We start from the raw sequence: 15964 nt of genomic DNA, 5'->3' as shown, positions 1-15964 counted from the left end.
CTGTATCTTTAGCCGGCCCCAGATTGGGCGTGATCTTTGGGTGCTTTGCTTTCTTCACCCGTTGGACACTAAGAAGAAACCTTTGAACATCGTTACTTTACTTTCGCAAAGAAAACAACATAATTCTGGACGTTGTTGTTTTTTCTACAAAGAAAATACAAGGCAGGTTGAGCCCTGCGGACTTTATGTTGGGGTAAGTTATCCTGTATTCTGATCAACTGTAAAAAATTATGTTATATTGTGATTTGACTGTAATGAATTTGATTTGACTGTAATGAATTGTAACGTGTGAATGAAAATACTGGTGTGTATGAAAACACTGATTCTAGAATAGTTTTCCTTATCATATTATTGCTGTGTGCTCCCGTGGGTTTACCCTTTGTTTGTGCTGCTTTTTCATGGGGGTAGCCTTCTTTCACATTTCTATCTTTAAAACAGACATTGCAGTGCTGGAAAAAGTACAGGGCAACCAGTATGGTGTTGCAGCACCTTTCCTGTGAGGAAAAGCTAAAGAGACTTGGACAGTTCAGAAATAAGATGACTGAGGAGAGACATAAGTGGTTTATAAAACTATGCATGGGACAGAGAGTAGATAGGGAGAAATTTTCTCCCTCTTCCAAAATACTAGAACCCAGGGGTGTCCAATTAAGTAGACAGGCAAAATATGAAGAATAACATAAGGAAGTACTAGTGTACTGAGTACTGAGAGTACTGAGCTGTCAAAATGTGGAATCACTGCCAGAGGATGTTGCGATGACCTCAAGCATAAATGATCCATCCGTGGTTTACTAACCACGGATACGAAAGGAGGCAGAAAACCTCAAGTACTAGGAGGCAATATTAGTAGAGGGTAAGGGGAGACCTTGGCCTCTATGCGCAGTTGTGGGCCCTTCAGAGTAACTGGTTGGCCACTGTGTGACACAGTCTGCTGTGTTAGATGGACCGCAGTTCTGATCAAGGGCTGTTCTTAATTTGGAAGTGCAATACAATTTGATTAAAGAAGGTTATTATGGGATGGAAGATGTGCAAAAATACGCTTCGCCCCATTTCTTGTGCAAGTGGAAACACAAGCAAGTTATAGTAAAGTTAACTTAGTGTAAGAGCTACTGATGACGTTTTTGTGTTTTTGCTTGCACAAGATCTCTTACAAGAGTATCCAATCTACTGTAGTGATATGGTAGAAATGCCAAGCTATGCAACAGCTCCTATATGCTTAAAGCAAAGGAAGATGTGTGTTTTGTTAATTTGCAAAGTCTAGATCTGTAGTAGAGTGTATGGAGAGGGAGGGGTAATTCTTGTCCAAGATAATTGCTACAGCGCACGTGCGCGCGCGCGCACACACACACACGGTATCAACTTCCAGTCCTACCTGTGAGTCAAGTTAAGCTGCAGCACATTAATCTACATAAAGCTTACAGGCCTACTGAATGACTTTTTGGCATTTAATTTTTTTAACCGCAAGGTATCCATATGTCTGTCCCAGTCAGCACAGCCTTCCCTTCTGAACAATTAAAAATTCTCAGAGTGGGTAAATTGCAGAGTTTCCCACCACACAGTCCTGGAGAGGACGGCAAATAGCACGCATGCAACCCAGAGCTCTAGGGGCTAGGTCTTAATGGCCTTTGCAGCACTCATTTCTGTGCATAGATATCCCCTCCATGAATTAGGACGAATACGTATACAGAACAGATTTATTTGACATGATTGCAAATAATGGACATGTGCATTAAAAAGGGGTTGGCTCACATGAATTGTACTACACTCTGTGAATTCAAGGGCACAATAAAGTCTCTGAAAAACAGGGGTGTGTACATTTGTTTGTTTAAAAGTTTGCATGTCTTTTTTTAAAAAAACACAACTCATATCTGAACCACATGACACAGTTTACTGGAAAAATTCATAGCAGAAAGCGAAGAAATGGACAAGTGGTGATGGATCCTTGTGCAGAAATTCCTAATGGGCAAATGCAAATCAATGCATTTTTTCTCAATCACCAAAATGTGTCAACGAGTGAAACGTGACATTAACAACAAGAAAAATAAAATCTCCATAATTTATGTTGCATTAGGGGTTAAACCAATCAGCCTTTTAAAGCATCATTCCAAGTTTAATGAAATGGCTTTTCTGTACTGTCAAAGTTGGAAGAACAGCCAACTGTGTATTCCGTGGCATCAAGCAGCTGTATAGGATGAGGAACAGTGCTGATTGCATCCATGTAGCATCAAAAAGCATAACTTTAAGACAGTGTTCATAGAGACGTGCTAACCTGAGGAATGGGCTGCCCACCTCTAGAACACATTGTTGGCTTCCAGTACCCAGAGAAGCATTAACATTCCAACATTTATTCAATGCAAGCACATTTGGGGTCCGAAGCTGTTCTCAGCTGCTTGTTCTTCTGCCTCAGCTGATAATTGTGTAGTAGTTGGAAAAAAGTTCTTCTCCTGGTGCAATGTCTCTGAGAGCAACCAAAACTACAACTCTCAATCGCCTACAAAAAAAAGGCCAAAATTCAGGGAAAGACAGGATTTTTGTGAGACTATCAAGTGCATGCATTTTTATTTGCTGATCATATGCCAGTTAAAACTAATTGATTACAATTGTTTAGATTTTGATTCTGTTGTTTACATTTTCTTGGCTTTGTGTTACAGTTCTGACAATGTAGTTCGTGACCTATTTTTACAATATTTAGCAAGAAAATAGGCCAACTATTCCTCCCACCCAATTAAATTTTCAAAAGGCTATCAGATTATAATAAGTATCTCATCAAAATCCTCACCTCTGCACTTCATAGCTGTAGCTTACATTGGGAAGGTACTGTTTAAATTGTATAGGAAAACATTCAGGTATATCAAACTCTTGGTAGCATACATTGGCTGCCTTGTCTGAAAGAGGAGAGAGATTTTAAAGAGATATATTAACTGAAGGTTGCCCAAATAAGAATGCATCCTTTTGCTCCATTGAAAGAAACCACTAATGCTATTTAGTGAAAATCCTAACAAGAAATGTGCTCAGACACTCTACAGTTCAGCACATGGTGCAACCCCATAGACAAAACCACAGGGAAAAAGTAGTATCAGACCTGGCATGACTGTGTTGAGGATACCATTAGCCAAGCACAGAAATTGTAGCCAGGAAGAGACACTGCTGAGCCTACATCCATAGAATCTTGCATGTGTATCCAAACTAGATGAGGGAAACAGCTCTTCCTACCTACCTGCTGAGCAGTTGTTGACGTATTGTCCCACTGCCAGTGGATTCCAAACAGCATCTCCAAGCCAGGAGACATCATTCATTTTTAAAGGACCAAGTTGATCTCTCTTGCTGCATGACCTGAAAGAAGGTGCAGTATTAACCAGAATATATTCCCGATTTGAGTCTTTGTGCAATCATATGGACCTTTTGTAAACAAACAAGTGCCTTGCAGCATCCCCACCCCCAAATTTAATGTATCTGTTAACAACTCAAAAATTCTGTGTAATATTCACAAGCAACAAACAACTTGTGCTTGGACAACTTGTGAACCGCCAAATCATACCAAAAATGATCAGTTGTATATGATGGCTCACCTGTACAGCCTTGAACTGTAAATATAGGGGGTGACTTGTCAAGCAGCTGGCAGATCACACAATGTATGGCTGGTAAGCTGTGATCAGCTTGGCTGGTCATTAGTTGTGCTGGTCTGAGCTTATGTTATACTCAGAGCAACTTGCTTTCAGTTTCATAACGAAAAAAAGATGGAACAGTCCCTGCCTTCTCTAAATGCTGGCATGGAAATTAGTTTGGGGGAAATATTATAGATGCAAGAATAAAATACCACTGCATGCCTACTAAACATATTGTATGTGAAATGCTGATTCAGATATCAGGGCCTTCTATTAAACTAGAGAGTTCTTCTCAAGGTAAGTAACTGATCAACGAATCCCATGTTAAGGCCTGTGTGTCAACAATTTGCACATTGTATCATTAGCAAGTGTGTCCAGAAACAAGTCATTTTTGTACCTGCAATTTCCAGCACCATGTGAACATTCAAATTAACTCTGGGGATTATGTGATACAGCCAAACATGGAAATGATTTTATTACATAGCTCAAATTATAGCTCAGCCAAAAACACCTATGTTTAGAATTGCATCCAAATTATGTTAATTTGGAATTTATAAAACACTGGGATATTTTTTTGGCAAAAAAACCCTGCTATCAAGCTTTCTGGTTTCATCCCGTTTTGCCAGGAGCTCTGCCAACTTCTCTGTGTCACTCATACATTTATTTAAATTATGTATCTTAAAGTATAGAGAAATGTTTACTTCTCAAGGCAGCTAACAACATCAGTACAAAATAAAACCAAAACAACAATCTATAATAAAACACAGCGAAGAAGAAAACCAAAACAGAATCAGTTGAAAAGCACAACACAGTATTTAATACGTCCTAGTGAACAGATATTTTATTTGGTGCCTAAAACCATTAGGGTAAATGCCAAATGAATATCATGGTAGAGTTTCAGAAATAAGGAACGGTCTCAGAAAAGGATCAATTTCTTATCTTAGGGGTGGTGGAAGTCCCAGAGTCAGACTTACGAGGATCTTAACGCACATTTGCACAGAGCAACGGTGTGTAGCTACACAAACCTATGTTTTAGATTGCTGCAACCGTATGTTGAAAAAACAGAACATCCACAAACCCACAGAAACACAGACTCTCTCAACAGTTTGTAACCACCATTTCTATAGAGAAACTGAAGTAGATAAAACCAAGTTTGTTTTCAGATAACATCACCTATTAGAGAATCAGTAGTGTTTTACACAGAAGGAAGCTTTTACGTTGCCATTTTTTGTCAATTACCTACCGGTACACAGCTTTTGATATGCCTTTGTCATTACCATCAATAAGTACCCCATCTATGCATCTAAATATAAATGGGTTGCCAAGAGACTGGAAAAAAATGGGCTCGTAGTTTTCATACACTGTGCCTGTTCAAGACAAAAAAAGTCTTAGTGTTAAGCAGTTAGACATTTCCAAATGATTTTTAAAAAATCAGCAAAAAGATGGACAACACTAATTACTTTAAAGAGGCTGAATAAAAACTTTTTCTGACATCCAAAAGGCTGTAGTTACTTGTATTCATCTCCTACTTGCGTAGGGGATGGATATACTTAGTTCCTAAACGGGGAGGCATGCTGGGCTGCAAGCTCATTACCAGAGCCGTTTTTCTTTCACAACTCAAGAGAATGTGTATATGACGATATTGGGTGGCGGGCTGTTACAAGTTTGTACAGGGGCCAGTGAAATGATGCTTGGGCCCCAGAAGTTGCCGAACTTTAAAGAAACTGATAGTATTGTCGAAGGCTTTCACGGCCGGAGAACGATGGTTGTTGGGGGTTTTCCGGGCTGTATTGCCGTGGTCTTGGCATTGTAGTTCCTGACGTTTCGCCAGCAGCTGTGGCTGGCATCTTCAGAGGTGTAGCACCAAAAGACAGAGATCTCTCAGTGTGAGAGATCTCTGTCTTTTGGTGCTACACCTCTGAAGATGCCAGCCACAGCTGCTGGCGAAACATCAGGAACTACAATGCCAAGACCACGGCAATACAGCCCGGAAAACCCCCAACAACCAAACTGATAGTAATTTGGCTCCGCTGATTGTCACCAGAGTGATTATTCTACTGCAAATATTTGGAAAAGGATGGCCCTGTGTGTTAGCAAAATCAGAGCCAACTTCTAAAAAGTGGGTCAAACCCAGTCCTTTCCAGGCCACCATGTAGAGACATCAAACTTATCTTTCCATTTCTATGATGTTTGCAGTGCACATGGAAGTTATTCTGTTTAACTTAATAATGAACATGTGAGGTAGGTTATGCTGGTCCAAAGACAGCCAACGACCTTGATGGCTAATTGGCAGTTGGAACCTAGACCACGTTAGTCTAAGTCTTGATGCTCAGCCTACTTCCTACACCATGCTGTCTCCGTTACACGTATGCTAACCTTACAGCATGGCACCTGGAACAAAAATTGCTATGACGTTTTCTTCTGGAGAGGGGCTGAGGCTCAGTGATAGAACATCTGCTTGGCATGCAGAAGGTCCCAGGTTCAATTCCCAGCATCTCCAGTGAAAAGGATCTGGTAAGTAGGTGATGTGAAAGACCACTGTCAGAGATCCTGGAGAGCCGCTGCCAGTCTGAGTAGACAATACTGACCTTGATGGACCAATGGTCTGATTCAGTACAAGGCAGAGTCATGTATTCTGGCAAAACTCTCCTGGCAATAGGCTTCATGGGAGTGCAATTTTTTTGAGGGCAGGCAGTGTCCAGTTACAAGCAAGTACTCCCTGCTGAATGTCTTCCATTATGCAGCCGTAAAAGGCACAGAGCCCTTGTCAGAAGGACAATGGGAAACTGGGGGTCAAAACAGACAAGACACTGAGAGGTTGGTGATCATGTCTTTCCAGCTTTTTTTTTTAAAACACTACATTTCAGCTGTGCACAGCCCCAACTCAGATCAGCTCAAGAGTGCATGAGGAGGGGAGAAAAAGTTTCATCCACCCACCCTTGCATCGTTTGCCAATTTACTGCACAAGCACACGCCGCACTTCCATTAGGGAAAAAAAACAAAGTATAATAGAGCTGCCTCTTTTTCCCTACCAGGTTTAAGAGCAATATGGGAAGGAAGGTTCTGATAAGCAAAACTGTGCGTGCATGGAAAGATTAATCCTCCTTTCCCTTCCCATTATGGCAACCAAGAGTATATGGCTGCAATTTACCTTTAAAAGGAAGTGGGAGATTCATCATCTATGTCTCATCTAATTTGACTGGAATATTCAAATCATGAAAAAAGAGTTTCAGAACTCCCAGGCCAAGTGTGCCAGTTATCCCTCTTTGAGGATTCCTTCAGAATATAGAAACATTTTCATTTATTTCAGAACAATATAAGCCGACAGAATAGAAATCAAGCTTCCAAGTTATTCACATTTCAAAACAAATTGTTTTAGTACCAGGGTACATAGCTACAACTGTCCTTTTGGGAACACATCCTCTGGTCACGAAAACGCCTGTTCCAGCAGAAACGAGTGAACTGTGCCTTCGAGTAATGCTGAATCCTAATGTGTTAAATAGAACATCTTCTGCATGAAAGCTCATTTGGCTCTGCTGATTACCACCAATTGCTTCAGATGTTTCAGGCTGAGCAATTTGTACATCCAGATATTTAGACTGAATTTCTGGAAGAAAGCTTAGAAGAGGCATTTGCCTAGTCAAGTCATTTACAAATAAAGCTTTAAACATTCTCAAGAGGGTTTGGAGGACATCTTCATCAGAAATGGTTTTGTCTTTAGATTCTTCTGGTACAAACCGCAGAGTTCTGTAAGAGAGAAGGAACGTGGAGTTTTGTAAACAAAGGCAGAGTGCTACTATGAACACAAATTGGTTGCTTTTTCATGTTAGTTTTATTAACAAGATAAAAAATTGACACTGTATCAGTAACAGAGCCAGAAAATAAAGGAATAAAAGTAGCAACAGTAAGTATTTTTTGTAAGATACACGCAATATAGCTGATAAATCTGGTGATGGAAAGTATCATCAAGTCATAGCTGGCTTATGGAAACCCCTGTTGGGATGTTCAATGTAAGAAACTAACAGAAGTGGTTTGCCATTGCCTGCCTCTGTGATGCCGGTCACAGAGGCCTCCCATCCAATTACTAACCAATGCTGACCCCTGGTTAGCTTCCAAGATCTGATGGGATCAGGCTTGCCTGGGCTATTCAGGTGAGGGCAGATAAACCGACACTATTATAAAAAAACGTACCAGCAGCAAATTAAAAACAACCTGAGTAGAAAAGAATAACTAATACATACAATGAAATCACACACTAAAGGACTTATCTGAGCACTTAGAAAAATTTTCACTTCGTGCCTAAACTTAGCAAGTATTACAATGGGGAAGGAATGTCTACAAACAAGTTAGGTGGGTAACTGTGTTGGTCTGAAACCAATGGAACTCTTTAAAACTAGCAAGCTATATTTCCAGGCAACTAAAGTTATCAGTCTTGTATGTAACTGAAGTTTCTGAACAGTTTTCAAATACAGCTCCTCAAAGAGCATATTGCAGTAATTAAGCCTACAATATAGCTGGAACAAGGCTAAGCAGGGTCTAATTTTCCCAAGAACTGACTTGGCTGGTGATCCAACAAATGTTTTTTAAAGAGATTAAACAAACCAATGTCCATTTGTAGTGTGATAGACCTAACAGAAGCCCCAAGTGGCACAGCTGGCCTTTTGAAAGGAACGCAACCCCATCTATGAGCGGCCGGTTCCTCATTCCTTAGCAGAAACCACTGATGGTTTCTGACCCTCGTCCAGCCTATTACCACTCCAAAAAGCTCTGAACATCGATTACCTTCGCTACAAAGCAGAGACTGAGTTGCATGCTATCAGCACACTGACAACCCTTATCTCCAAATCTCTGGACAGTCTCCCCCAGTGGTTTTAAGTAGGTTTTAAACAACGTGGTCAAGAGGATAGGAATCTGTAGGACCCTACACCACGAATTACACAATCAAGCAGCATGTCCACAGTAGCACCTTTTGGTACCAGTCAGCAAGAAAAGCATGTTGCCCTCAACGCTCGTTCTAGCCGATCAGTCCAGAAGGAAGCCATAGTCAGGGTCCTGGAAAACCAGCAGGGACACAGCGTCTTTGTCACTATCCCAGCCTGCATGTTGTAGTGGTTAGCACGTTGGACTAGGTTCTGGAAGACCCAGGTTCGAATTCTCACTCTGCCATGGAAGCTTGCTGAGTGACCTTAAGCCAGTCACACACACAAAGCCTAACCTCCCTCGCAAGATTATTGTGGGGCTAAAATGGAGGAAAGAATGTCATAAGCCACTTTGGAAGAAAACCAGGGTATGGATGAAACGAAACGAAATAAACTCAAGGCAACAAAAGCAGTTTCATCCCTAAACAAGGCTGAAAGCTGAAGTGGACCTAAATAGTTTCCTCCAAGCTAACAAAGCTTGCACTCGCTGGAGCTCCTTACCCCCAAACTAAACATTTATCATCTGGTTCCAAGGAGCCATTCTTCAGGAATGGGTCTCGTAATCACCTCCTTCAGAGTTGTAGAAAAGGCATTCTCCTCCTATAAAATGTGCTTGTCTTTTTGAATAAATATGCCAAACATCTGGTGCATTCTAGGACAGTCTGGAAGCTAAGGCAGCACGGCTCTTTTCCTGACACCCCATTGACACACCTGTCTTCTGATGGCCAGGACCGGCAGAGCAGAAATTCCAAAGATATACCTCTATAGGCAGTATACACAGATCAATTCATTTCCCTTCTCCTTTGAAAGGTTACTGACCCTTTTAAGGCAAAAAGGAACAAAAACAGCACTGCAGCCAGTCTACATGACACAACACTGAACTTCTAAATCAGCTATAGATCTCCCCCTCCAGTCCGCTGCAGAGGTTGGATTGGACAGGGGCTGATGTTGGTGTTCAGACTCAGCAAACGAGTACTTCTTGCAGGACGAAAGAGAAAAGGGCAGGAGGGTTCGTTGTAAGGCTTTGCAGAAGACTGTATGGAAAAAAAAATAGAGCTCACAGGTTGTCTTCCAGCATCTCCTTTAAGATGTACAAAATTTAGAATCTAAACGACAGAAAAATACGCTTTTTGAATCAATTTTGATAATGAGCAGGATCAATAGGATTTTCCTTTCCTACATTAAGACAACAAGCATAAACATACAAACAGAATAATAAATGATTTCTGAGCGAATATAAGGCTGTGATTCATTAGAAGGACTGCGTTGAGATCACTGAACCACAAGTATTCAGCTTGAGATATTTATTAGTTCCACCAGACAGCCAGGAATCAATTAAAATTTGTATTCACTCCAGGACATCTGCTTGTTATTACAGAAATTAGAGATGGAAAAAGACCAATTAGGCTTCCTAATCCACACTCCAGTTAATGTAAGAAATCGCCCCTATAGAATGCATTCACAAATACTTCATTTCTAGTTCCAATGGTTCACTTTCCTTGAAAAACTATTGCATGCTCTTTTTGATGGGGACTGTTATCATCCATCACATTTATGGGGGGGGCTTGAGGGCATAATGGGAGTGCAACAGTATCCATACAGAGAGAATAGCTAGTAGATAACATTATAGCCCAAACAAAAATTTTGCCCCAGTGGGAAAATAGCTTCCTGAGAAATTGCCAAGTAACAGCCAATTCAGTTTCTAGAAACTGATGGTGACGCCTCATATTGTGGCCCATCACTAAAACATGAGCTGTGACTTAAATCTACTCTTGCTGATTTCAACATGAATTTTGCTAAATCTTTACTGGGATTGGGCTAAGTATTTCTTCCTGGGAGTTGCACATTAGCATGTATTGCCACAATTCTGGCAATATGAAGAACTGCCTCCTCTCACATTGTTCTCTCTCCTTCTCATGTCCTGCTCTCTGAGCCTCCAACTGCAAAACTAATGTGGGCAGAGACCAGGAACAGGGCTTTATTGGCGGTGGCATCTTGTTTTTGAAAGGCCTCTCTCTTGAGGCTTGCCTGGAAGCTGTTTCCTTTCTTTTAAGTGTCAGGTCAAAACAACTTTTTTTATCCAGGTTTTAAGCTAAGGTGTTGAATGTTTTTAAGCTGTTTTATGGTCTGCTCCTAGCCCAAGGAAGCTTTTGTAATTTTAGACTGCTGTTACTTTTATGTCCTACCTTACTTTTATTAGTATTTTTTAAATGATTTTGATGTCTTTATTAATAAGTTTTTATTGGTGTGATTTGTTTTTATTGTCTGTTTGATGGTTTTCTTTTACTGTTGTGAGCTACCATGAGCAGGCCTGGAAAGGCGCCATACAAATTTTCTAAATAAACAAATTACAAAATAGAACTGTGTGAGAAACACTCACCGGCTGACTCGACTAAACCAGCCTGGTCTGCTCCTGTTCCTTTATAGCAGCCACTGAAACTATCTGTGGAATAGATGTAATCATTACTACTTTCTAACATCTGTAGACCAAACTGCTGTAAAAGACGCCTGAGGTCAGTAAAAATGTTGGCAACTCTACTCACCATGAAGATACTCTCCCATCACACAGAAAGCTTTCATCCACAATTACTAACACACACTTGGAGCACCGAGAGCCACAAAACGGCTCCTGGATCCCTGCACCTCCTAGCCGTTTTTTGGAAAAAAAATAGATCAATTGGGTTGATCTAATCTGCAGGGTTTTGAGCAAGACTTTGGAGAAAGTGGTGAACATAACAAAAGCCTTGCTGGATCAGACCAGGGACTCATGTAGTCCAGCACACCATTTCACACAGCAGCTGTCCTGCTGCCATGGAGGGCCACAAACGACCGAAGCAGAGGCCTTCCCTGCTGCCTCCTCCCGGCACTGGTATTCAGGGTTTTCTGCATCTATACATATTCCTGTCCAAAGTTATGGCTTCTCAATTCCATGGATTTCTGGATGAAACCGCGTTTCCAGACCCTTTTCAATCTGGCTTTTGTCTTCTGTTTTCTGCAGAAACTTACTTGATCTACCTGACAGAACACCTTAGATTGCCCGATGGGAATGTGCCTTGGTGGAATTATATTATGGTGGTTCGTCTTGGAATACAGACCTTCTTGGCCAATAGGTTCCAGAAGGTGGTGCTGTGGAATTTCTGTTCTGCCTCCTTTGGCTTATGGAGTTCTAAAAGGCTCCGTATTGTCTCCGTGCTGTGAAACCACTAGGGAAAGTCATCCAGAGATCTGGAGTGAGTTGTCACCAATATACTGATGTCAGCTCCAACTCTCCTTTCTGTCTGAATCTGGAATGTGCATAGTATACCCATTCTGCAGTCACTCCACTGGCTGCCAATCAGTTAACCAGATTCCCTTTAAAGTACTGGCGGCCACATACGAAGCCCTTCCAGGACTGCCTCTCCTGCTATCCTCCCCCATGATAGCGTAACTCCTCCAAGCAGAGCTTTCTGCAGATGCCACCTTGCAAATGGGCAAGATCAACAACTGCCCATATCCGTGTATTTTCTGTTGCGGGCACTATCTTGTGGAATGGCTTGCCTGAAGTTACCAAAAAGGCTCCCACACTTCTGTCATTCTACAAACTAGGTAAAATAGAATGGTTCAGGATGACATTTTATAAATGTATATATTATAATAGTGCAGGAAGGTGCTTTTATACTGGGAATGGGGCTGTGAACCATACCAGTGTCATCAGCGTATCTAATTCTCAATGTGGCCACATCTGTGGGTACTTAAATCTGGAGACTGGAGCCACGAACACAATAGACAGATCTTTCTACAAACCCAATAAAAGCCCCAGATTAACTCTCCTCCCAAAACAATAAAAGCAGTGCCTTTAGCTTTAAGAAACAAACCTCCTCTGTAGCCATCGCTAGGCAACCATAACAGTATTGCCAGCTGATTCCAGTCTTAATTTCTGTTGGTAACACAGGGGGAGCAAGCAAGGCTCTTCTGAGGGCTGTTTTGCCTTTGGGGGAACAGTTATCGGGGCCCGTCCTCGGAACAACTACCAGTTACTGTAGCAACCACATGAAAGCCAGCATGTTGTAGTGGTTAGAGTTTCAGGCTACAAACTGGGAGATCCAGGTTAAAATCCCCACTCTGTTAAGGACGTTTGCTGGATGACCTTGGGCTATCACTCTGTCTCAGCCTAACCTGAAGAAGGAAGCTCTAACTCTTGAAAGCTTACACTCTGAAAATCCTGTTGGTCTCTAAGGTGCCACTGGACTCAAATCCTGCTGTTCTACTGCTGACCAACATGGCTACCATCTAAAACTCAGCCTAACCTATGTCATAAGCCTGTTGTGACATAAGCTGCTTTGAGTCCCCATTGTGAAGAAAGGTGTGGTATAAATGAAGTAAAAAGATAATAAAGGTAACTGAAGATGGAGGGAAGATAAAAGGATTGTTGCTGGGCGAAAAGAAGAAAAAGAAGCACAGAAAAATGAAGATATGGGGGCTACCAGGAGGAGGAAAGAGGAACTAGTGAGGGAATGGGGGATATAGGGGAGAGTGAGGTGACCCCTGTGATTCTTCGTAGGTTTCCCCACTGTGCAATAGAGCCTAGCCTGGTGGTCAGAACAGAGCAACTAGGCCCAGCCAAGCCCCACAGCTGGAACCATGCAGAATTTTCCCAAGGAGTGGTTTTTAGGGGGATGAAAGCAGGGAAAACTGGAGAAGGGGGGCAGATAAATGTAGGCTGGCTGGTGGACAGAAGGAAGTGGGAAAAGGGGAGAGGCTATAGTTTTTTTCTGAGAAAGAAAGAGGAAATAGTGGGGGAGGTGAAATTGAGATGCTGCCCACAAGTCTTAGCGAGTTCTTCACTTGAGTATTATGTATTGTCTGCTGATGTAGATATGCTCCTACTGGGTAATTTTCACTTTGTTAAAAATGTCATGTTAATTAGTTACACTGTATCAGAAAACGTCTATCTCTGTGTATGGTTTTATGCTTGTTTTCAGATTTTCTGCTACCATACCCTACTGTGTTGATCATATTGTATTTGCTCAATGAACGTCCTAGCTGTTGATTATATTGTATTCACTTGCACTGTGTAATCTGCCTTGGCTCTCAGTGAGAAAGGCAGATTATAAATAAATTGTCCTACTCCCACTCCTTTGTTTTTATACTTACATAATACTATTTCATGCACTGTTTAATATATGATGTTTTTGTTTCAGTTTGCTATAATCCTAGCCCTATTATGCTGCTTATTATATGTTGTACTTACTTAGATCGTATAATCCATCCTGTGTCTCAATGAGAAAGGAGGACTATAAATAAAGCAAATATAGTAAATAAACTGGTGTCTGGAGATGCTGATGAACTGCCTGAGGGTGAACAAAATGAAGCTTAGTCCAGACAAAATGGAAGTGCTGTGGACCAGACATAAAATTGGCCCTGGAAAAGTTGTTCAACCTGCTCTGGCTGATGCTGTACTCCCCCGACAGAAGATGCTTGCAGTCTGAGAGTGCTGGATGCCTCTCTAAACCTGAATATGAGATAGGTGGGAATGCATCCCAGCAACTTAGTCCAGTCAGCCAGCTGCGGGCTTGGGGAAGGTTGAGGTAGGCTGTTCCCACAAAGATTATTTTGCTCAGCCTTGGCTTGCTTACAGCAGCACTGAATATTGCTATTTTTTAAAAAAAGCCTGAAAAGAAAAGGCAACCTTGGAAGGCTGAGGCAAGGGAAGGGGATGTAGATGTTCTTGAGGATGCTTTGTTGCATCTGCATTCCCAGCAGAAAGAAGAGCTAAACAGAGAATCACTTCCACATGGAAGCAGATGTACAGCACATGCCATGTACACAGGTATTAGATCCAACCCCTGCAATCTCCCTTTAGAGGATTAGCAACTGGGAATGCCCTCTTTCTCAAGACCCTGGAAAGCAAATGCCAGCCAGAACAGGCAAACTCTGAGCTAGATGACCAGCAGTCTGATTCTGCACAAGGCAAGTGAAGAACGACAGGCTCATTTGTAGACACAGAACGGTGGAAACCAAGACAAATATATTTATTTATGCTAAAACAAAGGATGCTGGATATTGAGCAGCAGATGGACTTAGAAAGGTCATCAACCTTCTTATCTGTGGATAGCTCTAGATATGTAGTTTCTCCAGCCACCTATTTATCTCAATTGGAGATACCAAGTCATAGGAGGGTATTTTCATTGGAAATAAATCAAGTCCCCCCCCCCCCTCGGCAGTTCTAGAGGGGTATTACAAAAATGTTTGGATGGAAGACAGGCTATGTCCCTGTGGTACTGGGGAGATTGGGCATGTTTTATTACACTGCCCCTTTACCAAGAAACTCTTAAGTTTATTTCCCCCTATAATTAGAAGATACCTTGGTTGTTCAGAACTGGTGTATGCTAGAATGTTGTTAATGGATGAAAACCCAATGGTTACAGCATGTAGTGCAGTTTTTGATGCAGCTTATAAAATTTGCCAGTTAAGGAAGGTATAAAAATACCTGATTAAATGCCAACATTTTATTTCTTAATTGTGCATACTATAATAATTTTTACCTTTGAGCTCCTGAGTATATGAATACTGCTACGTTTTATGCAGGTCTGGGATCTTTTTAATAAAGATTGATCTATTTATTTATTTATTGTTTACAGTCCGCCTTTTACTGAGACTCAAGGCGGATTGCATTGTTGGGACGTTCAAATAAATACAATAGGGTAAGAAGAGTAGATGTTTGTAAACAAGCAGAAATCCAATACAGAGCTGAAAAACGAACGCTCAAACAAAACATAAGAAGTCCGATATGTCATAGAAGAGCCCGGAACCCAGTCGGAGGGTGTCTGGGTTTTGCAAAGCAAGTCTTGGCAAGAGGCGAACAAGACTCCTTCCCACTGCCGATCGGTCGCCAATCTCACTTGCCTTTGCCCTTCCTTCCCAAGCGGCTGGCGCCCCCATTGTTCACACACCCACGCGGGGGATGGCAGGGCTGCTGAGACAGGAAGGGGAGAAAAAGACGAGGAAAAGCCTCCCCCGCCCGCCTTCACCTGCGCTTGTGGCGGAGATTGAACGCGATCCAAGGCACAAAGCGGTACTTGTAGGACTCCCAGCGCCGCTGCAGGGCTCTCAGCATGGCGAGCGCTTCCCACGGGAAGAAAACTCCGAAGCTTCTCCCCCGGCTCCTCAGAGGGCAGGCGGGGTATGGCGCGGCTTCCCTTTCCTCCCTCCCCAGGGCGTCCCAAGGGGGTGTTCAGGAGAGGCCCCTAAGTAAGATCTCTCTGCCTCATCCTCACGCTGTTGAGAGACACGTGTTTCCTTTCTACGAGGGGCGGCAGCCCGCGGAGGGGTTAAGGGAGAACTACTTCCCTGCCTGCGTAAGGAACACTGTGAGGTTAGGCTGTGGAACCAAAATGTCTTCGGCAGCGGTTGCCGGGGGACCCTTTCGGGGGAGGACGGTGGCTCCGGCCTTCACTCTAGGTC

At 42.2% G+C, this 15964-nt stretch overlaps 1 protein-coding gene across 5 annotated transcripts; it reads right to left on the bottom strand.

The window, feature by feature from the left end:
* Positions 1–1677: 1677 nt before the first annotated feature.
* Positions 1678–15964, bottom strand: SETD9 (SET domain containing 9). 5 transcript variants are annotated; one of them, XM_054987464.1, is made up of 8 exons: positions 15532–15604; positions 10902–10964; positions 9341–9555; positions 6985–7349; positions 4846–4969; positions 3215–3330; positions 2777–2882; positions 1678–2488 (listed from the first exon to the last, which is right to left on the bottom strand). In XM_054987464.1, exons 4-8 carry the CDS (start codon positions 7271–7273, stop codon positions 2401–2403), a joined length of 723 nt encoding a protein of 240 aa, XP_054843439.1. In that variant the 5' UTR covers positions 7274–7349; positions 9341–9555; positions 10902–10964; positions 15532–15604; the 3' UTR covers positions 1678–2400. The 5 variants fall into 5 exon arrangements, with proteins under 5 accessions (XP_054843439.1, XP_054843442.1, XP_054843441.1 ...); XM_054987467.1 differs by lacking the exon at positions 10902–10964 and having other exon boundaries at positions 15532–15619; XM_054987466.1 differs by lacking the exon at positions 9341–9555.

This window comes from Eublepharis macularius, chromosome 8 (assembly GCF_028583425.1).
Source record: "Eublepharis macularius isolate TG4126 chromosome 8, MPM_Emac_v1.0, whole genome shotgun sequence".
Taxonomy (NCBI): Eukaryota; Metazoa; Chordata; class Lepidosauria; order Squamata; family Eublepharidae; genus Eublepharis; species Eublepharis macularius.
The sequence above is the reverse complement of the archived record's forward strand: the minus strand, read 5'-3'. Positions and strand labels throughout refer to the sequence as shown.

What these genes read in the sequence shown, in the direction of transcription:
- SETD9 (XM_054987463.1), bottom strand. Translation starts at nt 15,617, where the DNA reads ATGCTGAGAGCCCTGCAGCGGCGCTGGGAGTCCTACAAGTACCGCTTT. An exon ending in AATCTCCGCCACAAGCGCAG is followed by an intron (nt 7,350 to 15,531) that starts GTGAAGGCGGGC and finishes TCTCTCTTACAG; the next exon opens with AACTCTGCGGTTTGTACCAG. An exon ending in AGTTGTAGCTATGTACCCTG is followed by an intron (nt 4,970 to 6,984) that starts GTACTAAAACAA and finishes TGTCTTGAACAG; the next exon opens with GCACAGTGTATGAAAACTAC.